General features: G+C 45.7%; 1 protein-coding gene across 1 annotated transcript in view; it reads left to right on the forward strand.

Moving 5' to 3' along the window:
- C8A (complement C8 alpha chain) overlaps nucleotides 1-21,538 on the forward strand; it is a 65,026-nt gene extending 43,488 nt beyond the window's left edge. The window contains exons 8-11 of the mRNA XM_032650596.1: nucleotides 11,658-11,800; nucleotides 12,946-13,092; nucleotides 17,469-17,691; nucleotides 21,387-21,538. Of these exons, the coding sequence (XP_032506487.1) occupies nucleotides 11,658-11,800; nucleotides 12,946-13,092; nucleotides 17,469-17,691; nucleotides 21,387-21,538 (665 nt within the window). The remainder of the gene's footprint in view (nucleotides 1-11,657; nucleotides 11,801-12,945; nucleotides 13,093-17,468; nucleotides 17,692-21,386) is intronic.
- The last annotated feature ends 904 nt before the right edge of the window (nucleotides 21,539-22,442 follow it).

Raw genomic sequence — 22,442 nt, forward strand, 5'->3', positions numbered from 1 at the left:
ACTAAGAGGGAAATCATCAGACAGCATCACACAAAGTATGGTTAAGTATTGCAACTTATTTCAGCTGGATGTAAGTGGGCTGGGTCATGATCTAAAAAGTATTGCTTACTTTTGGGGGTAGTCAAAAACGCATTAGACACACTGTCTGAACCCAGTGTGCTCCACGGACTGTGGACATGTATCTAATCACTTTAAATAAAGGGAAAATCATCAATAGCCATAATGAAGGCATTAGGAAGTCTATTAGCTGGGGTTCTCCATACACTTTACATATATATATAAAGAGATTTATTATTAAAAAATTAGCTCACATAACTATGGAGCCTGACAAGTCCCAAGATCTGCATTTGGCAAGCTGTGGACCCAGGGGAGTTAATGGTTTAGTTCCAGTCTGATTTCACAGGCCTGAGAATCAGGGGAGCTGAGGGTGTAGTCCCAGTCTGAATGGCAGGCTTGAGACCCAGAAAGAGCTGACGTTTTAGTGTGAGTCCGAAGGCAAGAAAAAAGCCAATTTTCCAGCTCAAGGCAGTCAGGCAGGAAGAATCCTCTCTTACGCGGGGGACGATAAGATTTCTGTCTATTCAGAACTTCTACTGGTTGAATGAGGTCCACCCACTTTAGGGAGGGCAATCTGCTTTGCTCAGGTTACCAATTTAAATGTTAATCTCATCCAAAAACACCCTCACAGGAACACCCTGAATAATGTTGACCAAGTATCTGGACACCCTGGCCCAGTCAAATTGACACATAAAATTAACCATCACAGGAAGGTGGTCAAGGGGGAAAGGTAGAGGCAGATGTGAGTAATAACTGCCAAGGTAGGTGTGTGAAGTCGCATGTAATGAAACAGCTTATCTAAATGAAGATGAGAAAAACAAGCATTCACTGAGTTCTAACTCTGTGGCAGGCGGCATACTGAGTTCTTACATGCATCTCATTCCATTTAAGCCTCCTGGCAATGCTTTGAGCTGTGTTTTATGGCTGTACCCATTTTACAAATGAGAAAACCAGGCACTGAAAGATAAATGTTACATCCAAGGTGACACCACTGGTTAGAAGCAGAGTAAGGTTTGAAATGAGGATTTCTAATTCCAAGTTCAGTGCTTCTTGTGGTACCCCTGGATATTTATTTCACTTATTTTCTTTTTTAAAAAACTATTAAACTGCTTGTGATAGTTTTGAAAGTGGATAAATCAGGTTTTAAAACTACCTAACGGAGTATTATACTCAATATTCACTCCTAAGGGCAATATTGGGTCAGCTTGACCCTTGACTGGGAATTGTCACAGAGAACTGTTAAAGGTTAAACTGACCAGCTTGTGATGGTCTGTTCTGAAGCTTAGGTACATTCACAGAGCCAAGAAGAAGCACGGTGTGCTGGCACCCATGGCACTCAATAAAGCGAAACTTAAAGACCTATAGGCCAGAAAATGTATCTAAGCCACCAATGGCAGGTGGTTTTAATAGCAAATGCTACCAGGACCACTGAGTTGAGGACTGTGACACCAGATACGGGCTCAGGCGGAAAGTACTGTGATCAATTAGTGATGTCTATCCGAGGCAGAGGCTGACCCATGGTAGAGCCTCAGTATCTTTCTGGCTGGGGTAATTCAGAATCCAAGCCCATCGATCCTGGGCATCCTCTGGAGATTTCCTTACACTCTGGAGAGTCGTGGATTCCTAAAGGGTCTGAGCAGGGATTAAGGGCCCCTGAGCTATGAGTTGTCTATTCCTTTAGTAGAATGAGACAAAGGCAGCCCAGATGATTAAGCTGTGTATGGAGAGTAACTGGGATGAGATGGGTGTATAAATTAAGTCCCTCAAATTTTTCATACATTCCATCACATTTATATATTATTGAGGTTGTTTGCTTACAATTCCCTTTCAGGAAGTTTCTAAGTAGAGTATTTTCCCTTCTTACCCAAAGTAGCAGGCAGGAAACAATCTCTGAGGAAAACCCTTCTCATAATCTAATCTCCACCCATCCATCCATCCATCCACTCACCTAGTAAATACTCAGAGAGAACCCATGATTTCCAGGGACACAGGAGTGAAACACACAGATTCCCACCCTGGAGAAATGTGCAGTCAGTTGGGGGCTAAGAATAATACAATGCGATAAATGCTTGACTAGAAATAAATACAGTAGAAGCACAAAGGAGGGAGCAACCCACCCTTTCTTCCCCTCCCATTTTCTAGGCTCCAGAGACATTCATACCTGATCTTCTGACGTTAGTAGGAATGGGAGCTTGCCTGGTGGAGAACGCAGCTGGAGCTTTCTAAGAGGAGAGAGTTGCATGGGAGTGGCTGAAGCAGCAAGTGGTGAGGGTCAGTAGTAGGAGATGAGTGATTCACCCAAAGGCCACACTCTTTGTAGAGGGCTTGCCCCTGAGGCCGGTGCATACGTGAGAACAATCCAGTGGTTGGGTTATGGCAGGATGAGTGCTGATATCAGTAACCTGGAAATGGAGTCAGTGTTGGCCTCCAGGGACCCACAGAGAGGATGACAAGCTGCAGAACGGCAAGCTGCTGGAGCCATGCAAAGGTGAACATTGAGACAGGAGGGTCTCTGCCACCGGACCAGATGCGCAGCCTTCAAGGGAGCGTGCGCTGGCCCTGCGCTACCCTCCAGCCCACTGTTCACTGCGGGGCTAGGCTGTACTGAGCTAAATGCTGGTCCCTTGACTTAATCATACTCACTTTCTTCTTGCTGCTGTTCCTTCTACCTAGAGCACTGCTTCCCTCTCCTCCCCACCCTCTCTTCTTCACCTGGCTAATGCTTATTCATCTTTGGTCTCTGTTTAAACAGGGTTTTCCAGACAGTCTTTCTGTCTCCCCAGTTCCAGGTTGGGAACCTGTCTTAGGTACTGGGTCGGCCAAAAATTTCATTTGGGTTTTTCCATAACATCTTATGGAAAAACTCGAACGTACTTTTTGGCTGACCCAATACTTCCGTGTACCCAGGACACAGCTCTATGTATATCACACTATTACAACTGCCTGTTTCCATAGTGCATCTTGTGAATGATGTGTTTCTGGAGTTTTGTCCACAGGCTGAGGCTGACTCACGTAGAGGCTCAGTGTCTTTCTAGCAGGGCTGGTTCAGAATCTAAACCCATAGGTGCTGGGCATCCTCTGGAGCTTCTCTTACACTCTGAAGAATCAAGGGTGGATTTCTAAAGAGTCTCAGCTGGACTGAACAGTGAGGATGGTGAGGTGGGCAGGAACCTGATTGTGAAGGGTGTTATACTCATGGCTAAGTAGTCTGGGCTGGCCCAAAAGGTCTTTTGCTGTGTCTGCTAACCAACCAATCATCCTGAACAGACAGGCACTAGATTCTAACAAGCTCTAGGCTTTATCCCCAGTTACCATGACAACCAGGCTTCACGGTGATGGATGGTATTGAATGACTGACAGACTCCTGGTGTCTTGGCTCTGTCCCCACCCCCCTTAAGTCACTTGCATACACATGGAACTGAGACTCTCAGCACCATCCTCCTGAATTGTCCTGATTTTGACTTTCCACCTCTATCACTGAAAACAGCCTCAGCCTGAAAGGAGAAAAAGGTGTGATAATGTCAAAATTACTCCCAGGACCACCCTTAGCTCCCTCTCCCCAAGTGACATAATGTGGCAAGAAGAAAATTAGCTTTGGACACAGACCTTGGTTCAATCCCATTCTACTATTTACTTATTGTATCGTTTTGGGCAAGTGACTGAAACTACCTAAGCCTTGATTTGCTCATCTCTAAAATGGGAATAATTGTACTTGCTGTGGAATGATGTGTGAATATTAAATAACGCCTGGAAAATCTTTGCCCAGCACATGGTGTGGACGTTGTTCCCTCCATCTTCTTCATTCACTCCCTCTCAGTTAATAGAACAGTTTACCCTGCAGAGAAGTTGATTAAGAAAATTGGTGTTCACAAACTCCTCAGCCTCCCGTGTTCTCCAATTTTTCCAGTTCAGAATCAGGAAACAACAGCCCAGTCTAGGGATGCTGTGGCATTTCTGGCAGCAGTAATGATAGTAATACTCGACCATTATTGCTAGTTTCAAGCCAGGGAGTATCCTAAGCACTGTACATGGCATGGATTAAGTCATTTAACCCTCAGAGCAACCCTATGAGGTAGACAGTGTTAAAATCCCCATGTCATAGATGAGATAACTGTGATACAGGGAGGTTCAGACAGTAAGTGAGCATGGAAATTTCCACCTCAGCCAGTTTCCATTTCAGAGCCTGGCCCTCAGCTATACGACTGCCTCCCATCATGACCAAAATCATCTAGCGGGTCAGAGTCCCTGAAGGTAGCCCTTTATCAGATGGAGGGAGACCTGAGACCGCAGCCCCAGCATTGCCCATTGGGAGCATGGATTCATTTTTCTGAGCTGCTTTGTGGAATGAGGGGTTTGGGGAGGACACTGCTACTCATGGCCCATGATGAACAGTTTCCTGCAGAGTAAGACTGGCTTGATGAGATGGCGCGGGCCCCGAGTTTGGATACGGCACACCTTGCATCAAACCCCGATTCTTGGCTTGTTAGTCATGGAACTTTGGGCAAGTTACCTAACAATCATAGCAACAACTAATAAGATTTGTAGAACACTTAATTGTACCAGACACCAGTTTTAGAGATTCATGTATAGAAACCATTTCCATCTCCATTTTCAAATGGGGAACATGAGGCACAAAGAGGTTCAGTCACTCATCCAAAGCCACACTCCCAGTGAAGGGTAGAACTCTGGCTCCAGAGTTCACACACTTAACTGCCACAGTTCCTGCCTTCTCCAACCCCAGACTGCCTGCAAAAGGAGTAAATCCTCCCAGCCCCATTGTGAGCCTCCAATGAGATAATGCAGATGAAAGAGCTTTATAAAATATCAACTCTTAATCAAGCATGAGATATTACAAAGATATGATTTATATTGTCAACCAGAAGACGACCTGTGACTCTCAAAACATTTTAGAGGTATTGTCTAGATGGGTGATGGGTTGGAATCAGCCCATCCCTGAGCACTTCTGGGGGCTTGTTACATGCCGAGCCTTGCAAACCCAAGAGATGACTTTATAAGTTTGCAGGATAATTGGAAGAACAGACCAAGAAATTGACAATTACTATAGTGTGCTAAATACTGTGCTATAGGGAAGCGTGCTGATACCATGAAGGACACACAGGGATACTGCAGGGACACAGATATAGGGCCCTTGTGAGTGAGGGAATGTTTTCTAGAGCTGAGTGGGAGAAACTCAGTGAAGGAGGTAAGGGAACTTTCTAGTCAGAGGGAACAGCACATGCAAAGGCACAGAGGTACCTGTACTATTATTCTCAGGTGGTTGGGAAAAAACATGCATTTTTTAAACATTTTTATTGGAGTATAATTGCTTTACAATGTTGAGTTAGTTTCTGCTGTATAACAAAGTGAATCAGCTATATGTATACATATATCCCCATATCCCCTCCCTCTTGAATCTCCCTCACACCCTCCCTATCCCACCCTTCTAGGTGGAGAAGCATGCGTTTTAATGGATACACAGAAGCACCTAGGGGGCAGGGAAGTTAGCCAACGCTTCCCAGCTCATCCAGTCACAGATTAAACAATCATCTTTTCCAATGTTATGGCATGAAATAGGCTATATGCTTCTTCCTTTCCCTTGAGGGCAACCAACATAGCGAAGCAACATAGCACACAGATCACAGCAACCTGAATGGCATCTGTTTGTTGCACAGAGATAAATAATGCATTACACCTGCTCTTTTCCACCTGCTGCTTGCCATCTGAGGAATGACAGAGACTTGCTGATTCTGGCACCTCAGAAATAAGGCTGCCTGGCTCTGCCTTAGAGCCACATGGATGCAGTATCTCCACGGAGGTGTGAAGACAGCTCTCACACCTGCACCACAGCCCAGACCAGGTGTGAAACAAGCAGTAGACATGGTGGCCAGAGACGTGTCCCCCGGGCTCCTGGCCTGCCAGGCGGGCACAACAGCTCCTCTGGGGACCAGACTAGAGTGGGAAGGACTCCAAGGGTCTCCCGGTACCTCCCTGGCTGATTTGCATCTCCTTCCTTTCCACTCTGGAGTTCAGACCGTGTTGGCCTTTCTGAGCAGACTCTGCTGGGGACACAAGGCCTTCACGCGGCCTCCCTTTGCTCTCAATGTTCTCCACTTTGTCTGGCTAATCCCTACTCATCCTTTCACACTTGCCTCTGGTATCCTTCCTCTGGCCCCCTAAGGAAGACTGCCCCGAGCTTGCTGCCTTCTTTTGAAGTCCTCATCACACAGTACAAGAACTGTGAACTTACCTGTCCATGTCTCCACACTTGGCTGTAAGCTCACTGACAGCAAACACTCCCTTTAGCCCTCTTCACTTCCCAGATACCTGGAACACAATAAGAAATCATTAAGGGGGCTTCCCTGGTGGCGCAGTGGTTGAGAGTCCGCCTGCCGATGCAGGGGACGCGGGTTCGTGCCCCGGTCCAGGAAGATCCCACACGCTGCAGAGCGGCTGGGCCCGTGAGCCATGGCCGCGGAGCCTGCGCGTCCGGAGCCTGTGCTCCGCCACAACAGTGAGAGGCCCGCGTATCTCAAAAAAAAGAAATCATTAAGGACGTACCCAAGTTATCTCAAATGCTCCTCAGGTGTTCTGGTGTGTTTCTTAAAGTTTCAGAATCTTGGCTTTAGAGGAGCTCTTGAAAGACATCTCGTCAATTCTGCAAATGCTTCTTCTACTCGCAGGCAAACGGCTAACTCCTGCTTGGGACCCTCCAGATATGGGGAGCTCACTGCCTCATGAAACAACTCCTATCTCCTTGGCCTCTGAGTGTTGCGGTGATTTACCTTAAGTTGAGCCTCAATCTATCTCCCTGTGGTATCTGCCCTTTTGGTCCTAGTTCTCGCCCTTGTGACCACACAAACAATCCTAATTCCTCTTCCTCAAGACAACCCTCCGGAGGGCTGAATCTAATCCCACTGACCTCTCTTAAAGAGAAACCTCTCCTTTCTTGTTCAGGTAAACATCCTGCATCCCCTCAAACGTTCCCCAAAGGATTTGGCTTTACATTTCTTCACCCTCACGCTCACTCTCATTCAACCATTCCCCATTTTCTTCTTTTATTAAATCTTATTGTGGTAAAAACACTTAACATGAGATCTAATCTTGTAACAAATGTTTAAGGGTACAATACCGAATCCTTCACTATAGGGACAATATTCTGGCAGATCTCCAGAACTTACTCATCTTGCACAGTTGAGATTTTATGCCCGTTGATTAGCAATTCCTCATCCTCCCCCAACCCCCGGCAACCACAATTCTATGCTCTGCTTCCATGAGTTCGGCTACTTTACATACTTCATGTAAGTGGAATCATGCAGTATTTGTCCTTCTGTGACTGGCTTCTTTCACTTAGCATGATATCCGCCAGGTTCATCCACGTTGTTGCACGTGGCATGATTTCCTTCTTCTCAGAGGCTGGATGATGTCCAGCGAATGTTCTGTTTTCTTATTTCCTTTTAAAAGTGTGGCTCCCAGAACTCGGCACCAGGTTCCGGGTTTCTCTAACCTGCGCAGAGGGAATGAGATTATCCCCGCCTTTACTTTATTGATTATAATTTTCACCTGGCTTCATTGCCCTCCGGAGCTGAAAGTGATCTAAAACCCTTGGGCCTTTTCTCTTGTTCTCCTGCTAAGCTGGCTCTCTTCCTTACTGTCCTCATGCACTTGGTATTTTATCCCCAGGACAGGATGTTACAACTTTTCCAACTGAGTCTCATTTTGCTATGCTTGGTCTGTCTGTCCATCAGCCCTCTGAGGGCTTTTTGGATCCTGATTCTTTTTCTTCCTCTGGGTAGTTACAGTGAGCGTGGCTGCTAAGTCCATATCCAAGGCATTGACAAAGGCACCGACTAGGTTAGTATGGAGGCCGGCTTTGTGACAGGCCACCAGAGGTTCTCTGTAGGACCGTGGTACTCAGTATCCCATCCCAGATGCACTGCATAGGCTTCATCTGGGATAGTTAATTAAAATACAGATTGCTGATTACTCAGAAATACAGAATCAGAAGTGACAGAGGTGGGGCTCAGGAACATGTGTTTTTAATAAGCCCTCCAGATGATCTCAATATGTAGCCAGGTTCGGCAAACATCAACTCCTGTTTACTGAGCACGAAAGTCTGAAACAAACGGCAGTTTGATCTGGTCCAAAGCTGACATCTAAGGAGCTGATGGGATGGGGTGGAGCCCTGGCAGAGCACCACCTGGTCCTATAGTCCAGGGATCCCCAACTCCCGGGCTATGGACTGGTAGCGGTCCGTGGCCCGTTAGGAACCAGGCCGCACAGCAGGAGCTGAGCGGTGGGAGAGGGACTGAAGCTTCATCTGTATGTACAGCCGCTCCCCATCACTAGCATTACTGCCTGAGCTCCGCCTCCTGTCAGCATTGTGGTGAGTTGTGTAATTATTTCATTATATATTACAATGTAATAATGATAGAAATAAAGTGCACCATAAAGGTAATGTGCTTGAATCATCCCGAAACCATCCCCCCACCCCATCCGTGGAAAAATTGTCTTCCACGAAATAAGCAACTCTCGGGATCCAAATCTGTCTCCATTTACTATGTTGCCCCACACCTGCTAGCTTATCAAGGCCAGAACCTTGTAATCTAGATCGGCATCATATTCATACCAGTTTTATTCTCACAGTGTCTACCTTGTCCAACACACAGTATGCCTGGGATGGTACATAGTAGATGCTTACTAAATTTTTCAGCAGAATTTAGTCTGATGCAATAAATAGAATTAGCTAATTCTTCTAAGCAAGAAAGACGAGTTTGAATCTCAGCTCCACTGTTCTTTTTAGCTATGTGGTTTTGGGCAAGATAATTAATCTTTATGAACCAAGGGCATCACAAGTAAACATAAGAAGTATGGGGTAGGTGACTAAGGATAATTTAGCCCTCGTGCTGTATGATTCTCAAGTCACAGACCTCCCCTTGCTGGCTGGTACCCTCCTTCAGGGTCCTCGGGAGGCGATCCTTTGCAGTCAAGCGGTGCTGCTGAAATTCAAGCTGGAATTCTCTTCTCCGAGTAGCGCGTGGCAGGCTGTCTGCAGACCCCTCATGAGCATAATCACTCCACAGGCATCCTCCAGCCCCCACTAATCGGCCCGGCCCGTCACTTTAATTGGGTAGCACTGCACCACTCACCTAAGTAATCACTCTGGCTTCTGCCCATGAATTCCTTTCATCCACTTTTGTTTATCACGGTTGAAGCATTTTTTAATCAAAACAATTAAATATGCTAAATCTTCCTCAGTTAGTAGTGCATTAAAAATTAAAAGTACTTGAACGGAAATGGCAGAAGAAACCCTGTGCTCGGCTCTGAGTGCCGGTACTTAAAGCATCACTTCTCCCAGGCACTCTCAGCTCGGAGTTATTCAGAAACTGCTGTGCACAGAGGCACAGAGGGCTGCAGCCGAAAGGGGACTCAGGATGAGCAAGTCCAACCCTTTCTCTCCATAAATGGGAAACTGAGGCCCAGTGAGATCATGGGCCTTTTCTAAGCTCATACAGGGTGGCAGGGGCTGGGACGCGTTTTGTTTTACTTTTTAAGAAAAATAAAATGTGTATATATTTAAGGTATATAGCACGATGATTTGATGCAAATAAAGTGAAAGGATTATTACAGTCAAGCTAATTAATATCTCTCGCCTCACATAGTCACGTGTGTATGACGAAGAGTGCCTGCAATCTACTCCCTTGGCAAACTTCCAGTATTCAGTGCAATATTACTGATAGTAACTGTAGACATCAAGCTGTCCATTCGATCTCCAGGCTTATTTCTCCTACATAAGTACGAGTTTGTGCAGCATCCCCCCTTTTCCCTCACCTCCTCCCCCCGGGCAGCCACCGTTCTCCTCTCTGCTTCTACATATTTGAGTTTTGTAGAGTTCACGTATAAGTAAGATCAGGCATTTTTTTTTTTTTCCTTTTTGGGTATGGCTTATTTCACTTAGCATAATGTCTTCAAGTTTCACCCATGTTGTCGCAAATGGCAGGATCTCTTTATGTTTTAAGGCTGAATAATTATTTTATATATAAATGGGATATATGTGATATATATATAGGGTATATATGTGGAATATATATATAGGGTATATATGTGGGATCTATAGAGAGTATATACATATATACACACAATTGTATATATAATAATTATATATTTGTTATTATATATAATTATTATATATTTTATTTCTATACTATATATAATAATTATATATAATATTTATATATGTTTATATATAATTATATCTATAATAATTTCTTTATCCATTCATCTGAGTGACTGGGACTTAAATTCAGGATTCCTGACTTGTAAGATTCTTTCCATTAGAAGCCCTTACCCAAGGACTCTTGGCATTCATTTATTCACTCATTTTTTTTCATTCCTCAATCATTTATTCTGAGAATACTCACTGAGCTCCTCCCCCATGGCAGACATCGTGCTGCTAGGCTGACAAGAGAGCGGTGAATAAGATGCCAGTCCTTGACCCCATAGAGTCTGCAGTTTCATGCGAAGGCTGGCAGGTAAACCTGCTGCCTCATACTCCCTTAAAAATATTGAATCTAATCCTTAGCTTCACTGAATTACAACCTAAATTATTTTTCCTTTGTGGTTGCCAGAATAAGACACTGACTGGTCATAATTATTGTATAGTTGCAGTGAAAAGTAACGACATGTCGCCAAGGCAAACTCCAGTTCACAACCTTCAGAAGACTTTAGCTACAGAGGGAGCTGAACTCTGCAGCAATGGTCAATATCTTGCTCCAGTCTGCTTTTGTAGCCTTAGCTTGCCAGCTGACCAAGGGTTGGAAATCTAGTTCTGTTCACCTACAGGCTGAGGGATCGGGGAAAAAATGATGTTATTCTTTTGAGAATTATGTTCCTCATCTGAATTCAGAGTCCTCAGCAACTCCTCAGATAGAGACAGAGACAACTAATGTGGGCCTCATGGCGCCAGAAGCCAAGCAGCCTCCCCAGGGAGATCTATCCACCTTCTGACAGCACTCTGGCCTCTCTGCGGTGCAAAGAGGACCTGGGCAAAAAGAACTGGGACACATATGATCATTCAGACCTAAACAAAGCACATGGGTAGCTCTGAAGAAAGAGGGAAGTGCTCTGATCCAAAAATGCTTCATGGAAGAAATGATATTTGAATTGGAGCTTGAGTAGACTTTAGAAAGATGGTGAAAAAGGAGAGAGGAAGGGGCAGCAAATGCAAAATTGGTGCCAATCTTGGGCCAGGCACTGTGCTAGGCACAGGGGTATATGGAGATGGATGAGACAGAATCACTGTCTCAAGGAGGCTCCGTGGAGAATGTGCAAAGGGAAGGGAACAAGCACTTTTCACCAACTAGTGTGTGCAGTACATATTCCTTCTCGTTTCAAGAATATTTGCACTGGAACCAGACAGAAGAGAACACTGAAACTGGGTTCAAGAACTGGGATTTCAACCCGGACCTCTTAGACTGCAAAATACAAGCTAGCTTTTACTACTGTGAGCTAGTGAGCTGTGAGCTACTACTATGAGCCGGTTGTACCATATTCACGGTCTTTCAGCGTCTCAGCATTCTGTGTTTCTCTGCTCCCTGTTGCAGGTTTGTCCAGCAATGATGTCAAGACATGCTTTGGAGGCTCTTTTGGCATCGACCATGAGTACACAGATACAACACAAATTGGAGGACGTTTATCAGGAGAAGCTTGTAAAAAATTTGGAGGTGGCAAAATAGGCAAGTATTTAGTGATGGGCTTCCCAAAAAAGAGAAGACAGATTTCCCCTTGGACTCAAAATCGGGGCATGTACGCTCTTCCCACCCCCCCACCACCAACTGATTCCATTTCAGTCAATGGCCATACTGCATATCTGCTGAGTACCCCAAACCAATGACCTGTAGTGGGCTTATTTTGAATTCTGCATAGGCTGAGATCACCTTAGAAATACTTGACTTCGTATGGTGCACCCTCCTAGATTTCAAGCACTAGACAAAGATCTAAGTAAGAGCTGGGATGAAAGGAATGTGCGGATGGAACTTGGAAAGTCGACTGTTGGATAAAGTCCCATCAGGTACAGTCCCGAGGGAGGAAACAAGTTTGCTGAGAGAGAGAAAGGTGGTTATCAAGTCCAAGCTCGAAGAATAATTACTAGAGAAAGATGGTACAAGAATATTCTGTAACATCTCCCACACAGGTCACTACGAGTGTTCATGTATTCATTCATTCATTCAACCTGTATTGAGTCATGTTTTCCAGGTGGAAGACACAGAGGATGCAGGGATGACGAAATGGTTTATAGTGCAGTGGATGAGTAGATGAGGTTCAAGTCACTCCCATTGCATTGGGCTACTCATGTCTCAGGGCCTTAAGTCAAATCCTTCTTCTCTCTGATGCCCTTCCCTCCTCCTTCCATTTACCTGCCAAGATTTATCCATTCTTCTAGATAACTCACCTTTTTTCCTGACCACCTCCCCACTGCTACTATAGATCTGACCACATCTTTCTCTGCACCCCTACTGAGAGAGAAATCTGTTATAGCACTTATAATATTTGATTGCACTTATTTGGCATATAGCAGGCACCAAGTAAACATCTGACATAAATATTTGAATAAATGAATGAATGAATCATCATCCATTTCCCCATCTTCTCCCTCCTCCATGTTGGGTTGGGCTGTCTTCCCAGCGTCTGCTGTAATCCAAAGGATGGATCTATTTCCAAGTCTCAGTGCTTCTTTTCTGCCTTGTCCTGCTAGTTAACCGAGCAAGGTAGAAGAGTGGGAGACAGCCGTAAGGAGAGCACTTAAACTTTGTTCCAAATCTCATTAGCAGAGCTTGGCATTTTAGGAAATGAGCTAATGTGGTTATTCTCTCGATGGCAGTCGATGACAAGAAGACAGTGGGTGTGGAAGACATCATTTCTCTGGTGCAAGGTGGCAGCTCTGGCTGGGCAGGTGGCTTGACACAACACAGGAGCATCATTACATACCGTTCCTGGGGGAGGTCATTAAAGTATAACCCTGTTGTTATTGATTTTGAGGTAAGTCTTTTCGCAGTTGAAGAAACTCTACGTTCACGAGGAATGAAAGTGAAGCAGACCAGATCATTTCATATTTCTTATTATAAACCCATCAGAGAACAAGATTAAATGTAACGGCACGCTGAACTGGTGGCCTTCCCCGTCTGACTACAGGGATACGTGACTCTAGACTCAGGCCACAGGAGAGCTGGGATCACAAGCTTACTATCCGGTCAGGGCCTAGATTTACACTCGTAGTCCCAGAATTTCTTCGGGATTAAGCCACCTTATAAAAATAACAACTCACATACATAAAAGACTTTAAAAATCACATCTGTTAAGTTGGAAGTTGGCAAACTTTTTCTGTGAAGGACCAGATAGTAAATATTTTAGGCTCTGTGGGCCACATACAGTCCCTTTCATACAAGTTCTTCTTCTTCTACTTTTTTTTTTTTTTTTTTTTTGCAATCTTGTAAAAATGTAAACATCATTCTTAGCTCAAAGGGCATACAAAAACAAGCCGTGGGCTGAGTATGATTTCAAGCTATAGTTTGCTGCCCCTCCCTGCTCTACATGATCTCATCACAATGACCTCTGGCACAGATGGGATTCTCCCCATTGAAAAATTAGGAAACTGAGGCTCCAAGTCATCAAGTGAATCGTTTCAGGTCACAGAGCTCATATGTGGCAGTACCTGGATCCCAGACCTTTGGACTTAATGTCCAGTTCTCTCTTCCCTCTATCCTAGCACCTGCCTTAAAGCCATGGTTCCCAGCCACCGGGGTCAATTTTGCTCCCCTAGGAGACATTTGGCAATGTCTGAAGACTTTTTTTTTTTTTTTTTTTTTTTTTTTGCGGTACGCGGGCCTCTCACTGTTGTGGCCTCTCCCGTTGCGGAGCATAGGCTCCGGACGCGCAGGCTCAGCGGCCATGGCTCACGGGCCCAGCCGCTCCGCAGCACGCGGGATCCTCCCGGACCCGGGCACGAACCCGTGTCCCCTGCATCGGCAGGCGGACTCTCAACCACTACGCTACCAGGGAAGCCCTGAAGACATTTTTGATTGTCACAACTGAGAAGATGCTACTGGCATCTAGTGGGTAGAGGCCAGGGATGCTGCTAAACATCCCCTAATCCACAGGATAGCTGCCCACAGCAAAGAAATATCTGGCCCCTAGTGTCAATAGTGCCAAAGTTGAGAAAGCTTGCCTTAAATCTCTAACCCCACAAAGGAAGTAAAATTGTATTCAAACTGCAAAGGAAGTGGATTGTTCTACCAGTATTGTCACACTATTCAATTCATATGCAAGGGTAGTTCGTTAGAAAAAAGAGTTATATTTTGGGCTTTTAAATAAAATATTATTGTTTTCTTGCCCATTTTCCCCGACGTTGCTCATTTTCTATAGAGAGTTAAAAATTCCAGGTGTGGATACATTCCTTCTCTTAAAATATATACCAACAGTTAAACCTAAAAATCTATTATAACACCCTCTTCTCTATGAAGAAAGAGGTCAGATGGATTAACCCTGATTGCATTTCTTCTCCAATAAATAAGGGACCATTTTCACACACCTGTAATTCACATAGGGTCTAAAAATTGCTATCATCAAGCTATTAGTGATTTGGGCAAAACTGTAAAATTGCTATCAGGAGTAACATATAAACTTTCATGGTCAAGAGGTGAGCTCTTTGTTTGCCTTGAGCAAAACTTCCAAGGGGAAGACTGACATTCGTGACTTGGAGAAGACCCAATTCTGTCTTTTGGGAGAGCCTGGGTATGAGGTGAAAAAGATATAGTTTGGCTCATGGGTCAGCCACCTTTTTGATGTGTGACCTTGGATGAGTTACTTCATTTTCTGAGCTCCCATTTTCTGCTCTGTAATATGGGCATAATAAAATGTTACATCCCAAGGTTAGGGAGAGAGAAGTGAGTACTTAGTAAATGTCAATTGAGGAAGCAGGTTTGTGGAAGCTGAGTTAGCTGGCCAAATCTCAGAGCCGGGAAATGGCACAGCCCAACTGGAGCCAAGACTGACTGACGCAATGGGCAAGAGGGCATAGATCTCATGATCTATGCAAGATCTCATAGATCTCTTTGCAACCCATGATGCCCCCTGGAAGGCTGGCTTCGAAACATGAGGCTATTGGCAGGTCATAGAGCAGGGGAGTGACACAGATAGAGCTGTGCTTTGAAAGGAAAATGCTCACAGAGGTATGAAGGATGAAGGAGAGACAGACAGACAGACTATGGCCATGGAGAGGAAGCCAGTTAGGGAGTTATCTGGAACCTGGTGCTCAGGGTGGAGTCTTATTCATTTGCCTATTCCAGAGCTTAGCAGCGCCTATTTATGGCAGGTGCTTAGACTGAGTGAACATAGGAATCATGCTATGTGATGATGCTGTTATGGTATATATTATTATATGTTATATGTTATGTTATAGCGTGTTGATATCACACTACTTGCCTTCTCTGAATCTTTCCTCTCATTTGTAAAATGGGAACGAGACCATTGCCAATATCTTTTCAAGCTCTAACATTTTAAGAATCATTTCTCCATCCCTCTTCCCTCTTTAAGTTCCACAGCGCTTCCCAATCCTCTGCATGAGGATTTGGGGAAGAGAAAGGAGAGACGGGGGTCTGAGTGCTGACCTCCCCTGGAAGGTCAAAGGGAAGTTGCCCGTTGGTTCTGGACTTCTCTGGAACTAAGAGTCATCTTTAACGGGGGCAGCCCTTTCTGTACTGATTTCCTAACAATGGGGCCAAATTCCCTGAACTTCCAGTAATGGTCTTCTCCCCTTGGCTGGGGGCCCAGCCAGTCCTGACATGAGCAGCCTGGTGACCTCAGGCACAGCCCACTGGCCACGGGTCAAGGTTTGTTTGCCACGGGTCTTTCTGTACACATCTCCAGGAACCCATTCAAAGCATGGCGAGTGCCCTACTGACCTCTGGTTCTTGAGAAGTGAGTTTGCTCCAGTGGGGCTCAGTCCCATCTCTGAATGGCTCTGTGACCTTGGCAAATCCCTCCCCTCTCAGAGCCTCAGGTTACTCTCCTGTAAAATGAGAGATCTGGAAAAGAGATTTCATTTGATGGTTATGTGTTAAAATACGTAGCCTTATAAGCATGCTGAAGACAACCATATTACATGCAATTTGAAAAATATAGGCTTCTTTTTTTTACTATCATCACATCTAACTAATAAAAATGGTGCTTTATTTTATACTGTTCTTCCTCTTTGCAGTGATATCTCACACTCATTACTTCTTTAGATCCTCACGTGAATTCTAAGAAGTAGGTTATTACACCCATTTTATAGATAACAGGGCTCAGGTTTGGGGGCGGCAGTTACGAGTTCTGGGCCACACAGCTGGGAAGCGAGCAGCATTGATTTAGCTTTGACTATGTGACAGGTCTTCCCCATCTCTCAACTTTAATCCTCACAGTAAACCTGGAGTGTAGAACTACTGTTCTCACTTTACAGAGGAGGAAGGAAGGCTTCATGTGTAATGGGACAGAGATCACACAGCTACAATTTACAGAGCTGGGACCTGAAGCCAGATTTTCTAGCTGCAGAGTCAGTGCTCTTTGCTACATCTACTGCTTCCCAACCAGGGGTTGACTCCCCCACACCCCCGCCCCAGGGGACATCTGGTGTCAGGAGACAGTTTCGGTTTTCATGACTAGGAGGTTCTACTGGCATCTAGTGCGTAGAGGCCAGCGACGCTGCTAAACACCCTATGACGTACAGGCCAGCCTGCCCCTGTCAACAAAGAATTGTCCAGCAGGAAATGCAATAGTGCCAAGGTTAAGAAACCCTAGACTACAGTCCTGCCTAGAATGGGCATATGTGAATGACTCCGCCACCATCATCCCCCGAACACCCTCAAATACACACAGGCAAACACCACATTCACACCATTAGGGGCGGTGCTCAGCAGTGGCAACACAACTGCATTAAGGACTTTACTAATTCCTGCAATGAAGGTTGACAATAAAAGACACACACACACACACACACACACACACACACACACACACACACATATAAATACTTTATACTCTTCCTGATTCCTAAAAGTGCTGGAGGGGGGCAGATGAGTTGGCACAGATAGCTTCTGGGCTCTTGTCTTCCTCTGGGACCACAGGTTTCAAAGTTAAGTAGGTTGGTGTTCAGCATGGTCCACTGTGTGGTCCTGAGCTGGTCACTCAAACACTCTGAGCCTCCGCTTCTTCATCCATGGGTTGGGGGATTCAGGATCCAATACAACTGGATAAAGTTGAGTGTCTGGCTCTGTGCCTGGCATGTAGCAGGACTTCCAGAAGCTTGAAGGCCAGTTCTTGGGCTCTGGGAAGCTGGACAGAGCCCAGGGAGGGGCCCTCTGTTCTTTCTGTGCCCACAGTTGCAGCCCATCCATGAGATACTGAGGCACACGAACCTGGGGCCTCTGGAGACCAAGCGTCAGAACCTGCGGCGAGCCTTGGACCAGTACCTGATGGAATTCAATGCCTGCCGCTGTGGGCCCTGCTTTAACAATGGGAAGCCCATCCTCGATGGTACCAGCTGCACATGTCAGTGCCCCCTGGGTCGCCATGGCCTTGCCTGTGAGCAAATGGAGTCAGAGGGTAAGACCCGCGCATCCTCACTCGGGTTCTAGCCTATCTCGGCTTAGAGGGGCCAGCACAGAGGGGACCTTTGGGGTTCCCAGCCTCTCTGTTCTATGCCCTCTTGCCCATTGCTCTAGGAGCCCACATTCTGAGCTTTATGGCTGACCCCCTACATTTACTGGTTTTTATGCTTTCTCCTTGCCATTAGGACCCTCTCAGATGACGACTGTTTTTTACCAAGGTGTATATGGACAACAGGATTCATTTCCGGAGGGATGTATCCGTTTCCTAGGGCTGCCATAACAAATTACCAAAAGCTGGGTGGCTTAAAGCAATGGAAATTTATTTTCTCACACTTCTGGAGATTAGAAATCCCAAATCCAGGTGTACTGGCTAGGTTGCTTTCTTCTGGAGGCTCTGTGGGAGCATCTGTTCTCTCTCCTAGCCTCTGGCATGAGTCAGCAATGCCCGGCATTCCTCGGCTTGTAGCTGCACCATTCCAGTCTCTGCCTCTGTCTTCACATGGTGTTCTCCACTCTACGTCTCTGTTTTCTCTCTTATAAAAATACTAGTCATTGGATCAGGACCTATCCTAATCCAGCATGACATCATCTTAAGTTGAGTTTATCTGCAAAGATCCTATATCCAAATAAGGTAACACTCACAGGTAGTGGAGTTTGAGCTTCAACCTATCTTTTGGGGGACACAATTCAACCCATTACAGGGGATAAGTAAGTTGTCATTATAGCATAAGGAGTCATGACTAAAAACAAGGTTGGGGCAAGTAACATAAAGCTTAATGTTTCAACGTTTAAACCTATTAAGCTGCAAAACAAACCAACGGGTATCAGAAAAGAAGGTTCTCAAACGAGGGTTAGAAATCCATGTCCCTTAAAGATGAAGAAGTCTAGAGACCTGGGTGTGAATCTCAGCTATTTCACTAACTTACTGAGATACCAGTTAATTGTTTCTTCTTTCTGAGGCTTTTCTCATCTATGTTTCCCTTTGAGCTCCAAGAATCTCTATGTATGTTCTAATCCCTAAGCTTCCAATTTTCCATGCATACTTGGTACATAGAATGATGGCAAAAATATGGGCTACCAAATCAATGTATAAATCAATCTCATTTGGCAACTGCGATGAAGAAAATGTAAAGAGAAAAAAAAAGTCTGGAAAACAAACCGCTGAAACACAGTGTAGATGGGATACGAGGCTAATTTTAAAATGAGATGACGGTGGGTTAAAAGTTTCTCATTGGGAGAGTCGTTCTAAATGGGAGACAGGATAGCATAGCTCTGGTGTCAAATAGGCCTTCACATCCCAGTGCTGCCAATTTGCATGTTGGGTGGGCATCCCCTGTAAAATGGGGATGATATCAGTACCTACATCACAGGTTGTGTTGAGGGTTAAACTAGCTAACTTGTGTGGCAAGCTCAATTCTAATAAGTAAGAAGAAGATAGAGCCCTATTGGTAGAAGATCTGTCCTGGGTTGGGGCCACATCTAAATCCCTCCTTTGTGAGGTGAAGGGACTACAAATTGGGTCCCAAAAAGCTTCCTGGTATCCTATAGGAGGAATTCTGAAAGGGGTGAGCCAGGATGGTGAGTGAATTCCAGAGTCCTTATGAAGGAGGATGCAGAGAACAAAAACCAAGCAGAACAATGACCAGGGTCAAGCCTGGTAACTTTCCTCATGTGAATTGAAAAAAGGAACTGCCTGTTAGGTGGGTAAATTGGGAGGAACAAAGAACACCACTCGGGGTTGATACTGCCCAGCTGCAGACCCAGGGATTTCTTGACTTTTCAAGCAGAGTTTGGACTGGGTTTCAGCCCCATTTGCCTCATTGGCCAGGCAACTTTCTAGAGGGACCAAAGGTCAACGAACAGAAAGAACAACAAATTCTGTACCAGGCACTATTGCAACACTTTATGTGCACGAACTCCTTTATTCTCCCAAGAATGTGATGAGATAAATATCAATACTATTATCTCCCCAATTCACAGATGAGGACACAGGGGCAGGAGGAAGGGGAGATAACTCGCTGAGTCATCTAGCTGGGGACTGTCAAAGCCAGGATTTGGACCCAGGTGGTCTGGTGTTAGGACCCAAGCTCTTAACTGTTACATTCTACTAACTGACATCCTAAGAGTCTGGAAATTTGGGGAATGGGGGTAGAGGGTCTGAGATGATTGCACTGATTATCATTTGGGGGAGTGGAGGGGAAGGGTATGGCCCAGGTCCTGGTTATCGGGCTGACCTGGCTTAAAGGGACAGACATGAGCTCTGCCTGGGTAATCAGAATCAGAGCATGTCAAGGGCCCTCAGAGCCAGTGACTTGCTTGGATCCCCGTTCACACAGCATAGAGCAAAGTGAACAGGGAGTGTGGACTACCTAGAGATGCCTCTCCAATGATCCAGTGTTGGGCTTGGTGGTGGCCATGCTGAGTCATATGTACACGTGATGGGCACTGGAGAAGGGGGACACAGTGTCAATGCTCAAGGGGGGTGGCAGGGCGCAGAGGGCTGGGTCATCCTCACAGTCCCATTTTTCCTGCATGATTACAGTCAGCTGCAGGCAGCTTCCGGGTGTTCCATTAACCTTGTTTGTTCCATGCCCGAGGGGTATGGACCTCGGGTGGCCTTGGGACAATCAGACTAAACTTTCAGCCAGACAGAGATCGATCTGGCAAGGACGTCTAAGGCAGGGGAGTCAGCCACCATGGAGACCCATTGTCGTAGGTCCCGAGGGATTTTCCCCGCAAATCTTTGCATGTAGGGACCGAGCCACAGAGGTGAGAGAAATAGAGAACCCTTCTGTGGCTTCCCCACCAGGGAGTGTAATGACAGAGCTGGAAGGGACTTGAAGATAATCTAATCCAATGATATTCACACTGAGATCTGAGGAAGCTTGGGGTCTCCTAGGGGCTGCCCCAGAGGAGCAGGGCAAACCTGATAGACACCCAGCTTCAAATAGAACAGCTTCACTTTCATCTGGCTTCCATGCTGGGGCCCATATAAGAAGATTTCATTTAAGAAAGAAAAAAAAAAACAGTAATAAAAAAATAATGATGGAAAACCCTACTGGATCAGTCCACCCTTTTTCTTTACAGAGGCGAAAGCTCAGGCTGAGAAAGGAGATGGGATGGTCCAAAGGCACAGAGTCAGTAGGAGGCAGCAGCCCCAGGCTAGAGGGATCGTATAAACTGGATTTCTAGAGACAGCCCATGGTCAGTGCATGTGTTCTGATACTCTGTGCAGAGAATCTGTCACCCACCGTGGCCCCATTGTTGGAGTCTGAGTGGGGTTGATTTGCAAACCTTCATTTAAAAGCCCAGCTATCCTTTGCATAGGGGTGTCTGGCTGGCCTTTGTGAAGCTCCAGCTGGGGCGAGTTCCCTGTCTGCACACTCACCACTGGCTCAGCGTCATTCTTCCAGAGACGTGCGCCTCCCTGCCTCTCTCCGCTATCCATCTTCCGTGGAACCGCAGGTTCCAATCTCATGAGGTGGGCTCCCAGCGGCCTCTTCTCACTCCATCCAGAGTTTCAAATTAAGTGCAAGGCAGTGAGCATAGAGGTCTGGGTTGGCTACGCGGAGGCATTTCCCCAAGGAGAGATTGCAGACCACTCTAGGGCAGCGGGATGGGCCTCACTCAACCATCCAAGCTGCCGCTTGTACACTAACCTTCTTGTGCTCTGGGAAATTATCCATGCAGGAGAAAAGGCGGATGGTCACTGGGGCTGCTGGAGCTCATGGTCTGGTTGCAACTCGGGCACCCGGGAAAGGAGGAGAGAGTGTAACAATCCTGCACCCCAGAACGGAGGTACCTCATGTCCGGGCCACAGAGTGCAAACCCAGGCATGCTGAGGGCTCTGGGTACAGGCTGCAGCTGAGGCAGCGGATGTCACTGCCCGAGCTGACCACTGGATACCGACCGACTTCACTCAGCTGACAGAAGATGCCAATCCACATGGACTTTTTCTTTGTCCTGGACCAGGCCGTGCCATCAACAACCAACTGTTCTATTACCCACAAGACTCAGTCACAATTGGGTGTTGAGTGTTAATGGTTCATAGTGTTTTGGATCATCTAAAAAATAAATAAATAAAAGAAAGAAAGAAAGAAAGAAAGAAAGAAAAAAGAAGAAATCTCGATTCATGTCTTAGGGGAACTTATAGGATGGTAGAGGCATAAGGCAGGCAGGCGCTCTTGAAACTACCTGTAGCCAACAAAATGAAGTACCGTGAGAACGATCTCAGCTATTTGACAACAATATTTGCTCATTTGTAGAAAACGATTCTTAGTTTGTAAGATAAGCAGACATACTGAAACAAGGAGAAAAATTAAAGATCGCCTCGAGTTCCTTCACTTTTCCTTCACTGGGACTCAACATATTCTCGTATTCCTTCAATTAATCTCTCTTGTTTGCTTGAGTCCTTATCACAAATATCACCGTTCTCCCAATTAAATAACTGGCACACTAATAACTGGCTCACAGCACACGGTCCTTTTCCTTCATCGCCTTCTTCATAATTGGCAATTACATATTGGGTCCCACACCTCCTGTGACTATTTATGACTTGTCTCCCCATGGACGGCAATCTTGAGGGCAGGGATCAGCTTCGTCTGGCTCAGCACCGCATCCCCAGAGGTGAGGGCTGTGCCTTGAATTGGAGGGAATTAACAAGCATCTGTGCGAGAAGTGAGGGAATGAACTCAAGAGTCAGTTCAAAAATGTGGTCCTTCTTAGTCAGCCTCCCAGAGTAGAATG

Source organism: Phocoena sinus, chromosome 1 (assembly GCF_008692025.1).
Source record: "Phocoena sinus isolate mPhoSin1 chromosome 1, mPhoSin1.pri, whole genome shotgun sequence".
NCBI classification, from domain to species: domain Eukaryota; kingdom Metazoa; phylum Chordata; class Mammalia; order Artiodactyla; family Phocoenidae; genus Phocoena; species Phocoena sinus.